General features: G+C 50.4%; 1 protein-coding gene across 1 annotated transcript; it reads right to left on the bottom strand.

The window, feature by feature from the left end:
* Positions 1-5,201: 5,201 nt before the first annotated feature.
* On the bottom strand, positions 5,202-5,852 carry Iqcf6 (IQ motif containing F6). Its single transcript, XM_005347825.2, has 2 exons — positions 5,724-5,852; positions 5,202-5,570 (listed from the first exon to the last, which is right to left on the bottom strand). The coding sequence occupies exons 1-2, from the start codon at positions 5,823-5,825 to the stop codon at positions 5,202-5,204; spliced, it is 471 nt and encodes a 156-aa protein (XP_005347882.1). The 5' UTR covers positions 5,826-5,852.
* Positions 5,853-7,950: the final 2,098 nt, after the last annotated feature.

The following is a 7,950-nucleotide window of genomic DNA, read 5'->3' as shown; positions in this document are numbered from 1 at the left end:
GTCCAGGTTCAGGGAGAGACTCCATCATAAGACAAGAGAGCAATTGGAGAAGGCACCCAACATTGACTTCTGGTCTCCACGTGCACTTGTTTGCGTGTGCATACACACACACACACACACACACACACACACACACACGAAGCAGAAGTGAAGTGACATTTCTAAATGGTAGGTTAGAATCTGTAGATTCTTTCCCCCACCCCTTGCATCTCATTAGCGTCGAACAGCCACAGGAGCTCGCACGCCCACATCCACATGGGATGGCATGGGGTGGAGTGGCCAGGGGGACCAGACACGCACATGGAGGAGGTGTGTGCCTGAAGCACAGCAGGCTTTGTGTGAGAAGTGCACTCCGTTCAGCCACTGAGATCTGCAGGACTGTGTCACAGCGGAATCTAGCCTGTCAAGCTCTGCCCAGCTTCAGTCATGATGGTCATTATGGTCCTCACGGCTGGGAGGGTCATGTAACAGTTCTGGCCCATGAATCGTAGGTGGAGGTCATGGGGCTTGTTTGTCTTTTAGGTAAGGTCTTTAAAGGAACTAACTCAGTAGACACAAGCAGTTTCTCTCTTTGTCCTTCCTCTTCTTTTTCTCAAGTGTAACCTGGGGGCTGGACCTAGGAAAGACATTGACAACAAGAGGGCTTGAATCTACCCTAGAAGGACCACAGGGCACAAGGTTGGAATGGGACCACTCTACTGATAGTATCTACGGCAGCTACACTTTGGACTTCCCATGGCTGAGCTTCATTTTGATAAGGGAAAACAAATTTCTGTTTCATTTCAGAAAACTAGTCAATGGTTTGGGGGTTTCCATTCCTAACTGCTCATCACAAGTTGTTTTGTTTTGTTTCTCCTGTGGAAGCTTTGAACACTTCAGATGTGGGTGAGAAGTTCCCAAGCTTCGGTGACAATCGGTGCATGGCCAATTGTGTCTAACTCACACCCCTAAACTAGTCATTTTTCTTGTTTCTGTAACAGACTACCTGACCTCCTTTGAAGGAGGATGTGTTTGTTTTGGTTCTCAGTCGAAGAGGACACAATCATCCTGGTGGGAAAGGCGCAGTAGCGGGAGCCCTGCGTCCAGTCATTGCATCTTCAGTCGGGAAGCAGAGAGAGATGAGTCCTAATGTTCGCTCCCTCCCTTTGATTCAGTCTGGAGTGGTCCTGCCTATGTTCCGGGTGGAGCTCCCCCCCGGCCCCCGTCAAACCTCTCTGGGAATACTGGCGCAGACACATCCAGAGATGTGTCTCCTAGGAGGTTCTAAATCCAATCGCATTGAAAACACCAACCATCACGTCCATATTTCCCCTTCCTGGGTTGGTTCTTGCAGTTAACCCTGCATCTCTCCTGGATGCCATGCTATCCTCTGCCCACTCTCAACAGGTAAAACTCCTGGGGTCTCCCACTTAACCCCATTTTCTATACTGCTCATGGCCTTAGGTGGTGAGAAGATTTTCATATTCTCTTTGGCTTCTTGTCTCTGTGTTAGGCCTCTTTTAACTACAAATCTTTTTGGCATTTCTTTTTTCCAGTGTCTTGGGAGTCAGAAATATTGGCTTTTACGCAGTCCCATAATGGAGGAGGGTTCTGGGTTCACACAGGCAATTCCCAGATGCAACACCTGGATACCTTGCAACCTCCGAGCCGCACAATCCCCAGATTGCACACTCAGATCTCCTATTGGGGTGAACTCCTGGGAACAAATGGAGGCAGGAACAGGCAGGTGCTGTGGTAGTAACTCAGTCTCCTTGTACTCTGTCCTGTGGATGGGACTGTGCTTCTCCCTGTATGATAGCCTTCTTTCTCTGCTCTTCACTTACCTTCTACCTCCTGTCATCCTCGGTACCCCAACTATGAGAACTCCTTTTGCTCAGACATCTTTGTTTCCTCGACATGGTCACTAGCAGTGTCCCTTTAACTCTCAGTCACTCTCTTTCACGTCAGATTCTGTGCTAAGTCTTTTATTGTCACAGGAACTCACGCGTCACAGCTTGGGCAGGGGTCAGAAACCTTTTCCCCCTTCAGAACAATCCAACTTCTCTATGTGACAGACATTTGCTCCCAGACTTCCCGTCAAACTCCATTTTTAGAGGCAAAACCAGCCAAAGACTGTATTTGCTTAAGGTCTCACATAACCCAGACCGGCTTCGTAGTTGGGCCTATTCTTGGACTTTTGGTCCCCCTTCCTCCTCCTCCTGAGTGCCAGGATTATGGGCACATGCTATCATGCCCAGCTTCTGTGGTGCTGGGGATCAAACCCAGGGCTTCGTGCATGCTAGCATATGCAAAACTACATGTCTAACCCTGATCAAAGACTCCTTTCCAGACACCAGGCATTTCTTCCCTGATGGGATGTGGACAGGGATTACGTTCTGTCCAATTAATGTTCCTATGACAACATGGCAGTGGCTGTGGCCACCTCATCGTGGATTGGTGTGCATGGCAAAGAAAAGCAGAAGATGTGGCAGGATGGTGACCTTGGAGCTGTGTGAGCAGAGCTATTGGGTGATTTATCAGGTGAGGAACTTGAGAGCACAGGGTAAGACATTGGGGACAAGGAGACTAGATGCATGCCACCTGGGGAGCCATTGCATGATGGGCCTTTAATGGATACTTAAGAACCTTATAGCCTGAGCCAGTCTGAGGGTTAATATAGCTCTTTATTACTAGGAGAACAATCTGGGGCATATATCTCCTGGTGATGCATACATCAGCAGGGGAGTAACAAGAGTGAAGTTCCAGGTCCTTCCACCCCTGTCCTGAAGCTGCAGGCCTGGCCCTTCCCTGTTTCAGTGCGCACAGTCGCAGGAGTATCTTGGGCAGCTTGGTTCTCAGCAACAGTGAGGAAAATCTAAAGGGTTTTCCTGTAACCTCGCCCCCGCTGAGGAAAGGGGGCTCATTTGAATGGCCGCTACTGGCCACAGGGAAGCCTCTCTCCTCACCCACTGCTCACCTAGTCATTTCCTCTTCCTTGGAGCTTCCCAGTGTATCCCATTGGTCCCTACTGTCCGTGGTTTCTCAGGACCACAGACTACTGGCAGGACACTAGACCTTGTATCTTCCTCCTTCTGGGTCTAGCTTTGAGTCTCCATTGTTTGGACCTGTATGGTCTCATCTTCCTGCTGCATACCTGGTGGGGCAAGAGACCCCGTCTACTTCCCCCTGCGGAGCTCATTCTACCCAAGGGACCAGGATAGGCTGTGGCTTTCTGCTGCCAAGTGTTTATGACCTGAAGCAGAGCTCCCTCCTGGGCCTCACTTTACTTAGCACCCTTGGGTCAGTGGAGCACACAAAGCCTTGACAATTCTTGAACATGCCTGGCTCAGGTTGGAACTCTTCAAGACCATCTCCATGTAAGATTACATAGGCTGATTGGAAAGCGTTTAATTCAGCAGTTCCCAATTGTGGCCACACATCGGACTCTTTTTTTTCCTGTGTTGTTGTTGTTGTTTTTATTTTTTTGAGACAGAGTTTCCCTGTGTAGCTCAGGTTGTCCTGGAATTCACTTTGTTTACTAGGCCGTCCTTGAACTCACAGAGATTCTCCTACCTACCTCCCTAGTGCTGGGATTAAAGGTGCTGGCCACCACCACGTGGCACACATTGGACTCTTGATGCTGACCTCATCCCAGCATACTCAAAAGGAGAATCTCTGGCTGGATGGTATTTTTCAATGGCTTAGGAGAGGCTCATGTTCTACCAGGAGGATCAGAGTCATCAGCCCTTGCCGTCCTGGGTTTTAAACACTTCTCACTGTTGAGATGGCAACAACACAGCCTGTCTGGGAGAACTTCCCTCGGGCTCAGCTTCCTGTCTTACCCATCTCACCTCATTCCTGGCTGTGAGAAGTGGGAGAAGAGCTCTAGCTGGAGTTTGTAGAGGGGTCCCTTGGAAGAACAACATCCGTTCAGAAAGGATGCCCAAATGCTTCCCTGTCCTCTGCAGCTATGGGAGGTGATGAGAGCAAACTGAACTCTGAACTCTCGCAGCTGCCTCTGCTACTCTGGAAGCTCCTATACACACACACACTTGCACACATGCACACACACACACTTGCACACATGCACACAGGCATGCACACACAATGCACACACATATGCATGCATATCACATGTACACACACACACGCATATCACGTACACACACACACACACACACACACACACACACACACACAGGAGGAGTTGGGATTGGGAAAAACCTTCTCCAGCAATAATGCCATGAAGATCCCTGCCTCTTGCACACCAACTAGCTTCCCTTCCTACCCTCCATGCAGGGCCTGCCACTCCCAGATTCTAGGGAGCGGAAAATCTGAGGTTTCTCAGATTTTCAGAATGAAGCTCAGACTCCTGAGGGACCCAGTTAAGAGGCGTCTTAAGCTTAGAAACAAGGCAGAAATGAGAGAGATGTGGCAAGACAGTGAGAGACCAGCAAGCTGGCCCAGCAGAGGAGACAGTCCTAGAGGGACCAGCCCAGCTGCTTCTGGGGACAGTAGGATCTGGAGTCTGTGAGCCCAAACCCATGGCCTCCAGTCCTACCCTGCTGTGTACCCACCCCAGTTGCCCCTCCACTCCCAAGCCATGCCTGTTTCTCCCAGGGAGTGGCTAGCAGAGGGAAGGAAGCCTTGATGCTCAGCCTCAGGGGACAAGGGTAGCAGCCACAGCTGCTGCCCCCTCCACTCAGCTCTGGTCATCCACAGGGGCTGGCTCTGGAGCACAGCTTCCCCCACAAGCCCACAGGACACGTGTGTGCTGCTGCTGCACCGCTGAGGTGTACTGTTCTCTTGGCTCCCTGCCAAGCCCTGTGCTGGCCCTCAGGGCCCTGAGGTTCAGGATGTGGAATCCCTGTTTTCTCAGTTGGCCCTGCTTTTTAAGCTTTTTTAAGATGCTTAGGCAGGAGCCACAGAAGAGCAAAGTGCAAGGCTTATTCCCTTGGTGGAGGGACCCCCATCCGTCTGATGGAGGCATCAACACCTGGGCTGAGCCCTGCAGTCCCTTTTGTGCAAGATTGGCTAAGAATGACATTAGGAGCAGGAGCCTAAGATGGGTCTCTGGACAAGGGCACTGTGCCACACTGGGGAATATTTCTCAATGAAAGGTAAGGAAGTTAGGTGCTAAATTCTCTCTGTGGGTCCAGTCTGTGGTCAGTAAGTGTCTTTATTGGGGGGGAGATCCAGCCCCCCATGGCTTTGCCAGCATCCTAGGTCATAAGAATTTCGATATCAAGCTCCAGCCGTCTGGCTTTGACCTCATAGTGACCCCGGATCACGCCTCGGGTTTGACTGGCACGCCAGCGCCAGTGAGACTGGATGACGCAGGCTGCTTGGCGTGCCTGGAGGAATCGTCTGCGGGTCTGCCACATGCGGACATATGCCTGCATCTTCACCACTGCCCATTCCTGGCAGGTATAGAGTTTTAGTGCCAAGCACCGTCTTTGCTTCAGCAACTTAGTTTGCACCGACCTCCACCAGCACTGGATGACCCACGCTCCAAGTGCTGCATGCAGTAGTGTTCGTCGGACCACGTTGCCTCGCCACCATGACTGAATCTTTATGGCTGTCTTCTCTAACTGATGGGGGAGATGGGGGAGATGTTCAGTGAAGCCATTTCTCTGCCATTTCTATCCCTACTTCTAGTACTTGGGAGGAAAGGGGACTTGGATTGGGCTGTCCTGTCCTGTCGTCTCTAGACCCTATTCATCTGATCTCCAGCCCCTCCTTACCTTTGCACACTGCTCATCCGCCAGGCAGTTCTCTTCTGAAAGGGCTGTGCTCACAGTTTGTGCGTCCATGGCCTTGGTCTTTGGAGTCCACTCACCTGTCATTTAGGCTTCCCTAGTTTTCAGCCCCGCCCTCAACTATTAGTCACATGCCATCATTAGACTCCGCCCATCTGCACAGGAGCTTTCTCCTCAGGCCCTGTCTGGCTGCATTTTAACCACAGCCTTTCTTCCTTCTGGCCTGGGCTCTCTATTCAGGTGCTCCCATTCTTAGGGTGGACAGTTTGCTGTGGCTTCAGCGACTTCTCAGACTCCTCCCCACCTCCTGCTAGCAGTGGGTAGCCATACAACTTCCTTGCAGGTAAGAATGTCTTTAGTTAAAGGTTCTCAGAGCCATTGGTAGTTTGGGGAGGCTTCAGTGTCAGGGATCCTGGGAGGGCGCTAGGCAATGTGAAACAAAAAAAATGTGTATTTTGTCCACATTTCTTAGCTTTGATTAGAGCGGGCCTCTGCCTTTTCTTCCCTAGACTCCTCTGTCAAGTCTCCTGGGGCTTTGTGTGGAAAGACAGCTTCTTTGGCGATGCAATGAATTGAGCTGGGATATGGCTGGCTTAAATTAACAGCATAGCCCTGTGTGCGTCACAGTTGCCTGTGAGCACAGGGACTTCTGCTATTCCTGTCATTCTGCAGCTGCTGTGTTCATTCACCCTTTGTCACAGCATAAAGATGTAAGGACAGAGGTACTGCTATTGTGACATCCTCGTGTCCCGCAGAACCTGGCACCAAAAGTAAGTGGATCGGAAAGGAAAAGTAAGGTTTGGAAAATAGGGAGCCAGAAGCCTACTGGAGAAAACCCTTGCTCATGCCAGGTGCAAGATTCTCTGAGATATTTTCATCAATATCTTAAAAATCATTTGTTTTTACATACGTGTGCCTGAGTGAATGTATGTATACCATATGCATGCAGGGGCCTGGGTAGGCCAGAAGAGGGCATCAGATTCCCTGAAACTAGAGTTACAGTGGTTATGAGCTGCTGCGTGGGTGCTGGGAACCAAGCCTATGTCTTCTACAAGAACAGTAAGTGCTCTTAATTGCTGAGTCATTTCGCCAGCCTCTTATCAGTTTGACTAAAGCTGAAGTTCTTTGTTGTTGAAAACATACCTAGTGATACAATGATACAAGTATAAAACGTAATTTTTTTTTTTTTGGATTTTTGAGACAGGGTTTCTCTGTGGCTTTGGAGCCTGTCCTGGAACTAGCTCTGTAGACCAGGCTGGTCTCGAACTCACAGAGATCCGCCTGCCTCTGCCTCCAGTGCTGGGATTAAAGGCGTGCGCCACCACCGCCCGGCTTTTCTTTCTTTTTTTTCTCCACCTACATTTTTGTTAACGTAGAACTGGGAATTAAACCCAGGGCTCTTTACAGGCTAGGCAAGCACCTCTCTACACAGCTCTCTCCCCAGTCATTTTTTTTTCTTTTATTGATGGGAGTTTTGTGAGATAAAATTGGTCAGAATTGGGACTGAAGATCTAGCTCAGTGGGTAAAGTGCTTGTGCGAGCCTAAGCCCCACGCAGAATGCTGGCCATGTTGGTGTGCACCAGAACCGCACATAACTCTGCCCCATGCAGAATGCTGGCCATGGTGATGTGCACCCAGATCCACATACTTCTGCCCCATGCAGAATGCTGGCGAAGGTGGTGTGCACCCGAACCACATACCTCAGCCCCATGCAGAATGCTGGCCATGGTGATGTGCACCCAGAACTGCATACCTCTGCACCCATGCAGAATGCTGGCCATGGTGATGTGCACACATAACCACACATATCTCAGCCCCATGCAGAATGCTGACCAAGGTGGTGTGCACACATGACCACACATACCTCAGCCCCATGCAGAATGCTGACCAAGGTGGTGTGCACACATGACCACACATACCTCAGCCCCATGCAGAATGCTGACCAAGGTGGTGTGGACTCATAACCACATATACCTCAGCCCCATGCAGAATGCTGGCCATGGTGATGTGCACTCAGAACCACATACCTCAGCCCCATGCAGAATGCTGGCCATGGTGATGTGCACCCAGAACCACATACCTGGGAAAATGGATAAAGATGGGCGCCTACTGGCCAGCCAGCACAGTCAAAATGGTGGGCTCCTGGTTCGGTGAGAAACTCTGTTGCAAAAGGGGGGAGCAACTAAGAAAGGCTTCTGAAGAACTTGACCT

The sequence above is a fragment of the Microtus ochrogaster genome, chromosome 5 (assembly GCF_000317375.1).
Source record: "Microtus ochrogaster isolate Prairie Vole_2 chromosome 5, MicOch1.0, whole genome shotgun sequence".
Taxonomy (NCBI): Eukaryota; Metazoa; Chordata; class Mammalia; order Rodentia; family Cricetidae; genus Microtus; species Microtus ochrogaster.
The sequence above is the reverse complement of the archived record's forward strand: the minus strand, read 5'-3'. Positions and strand labels throughout refer to the sequence as shown.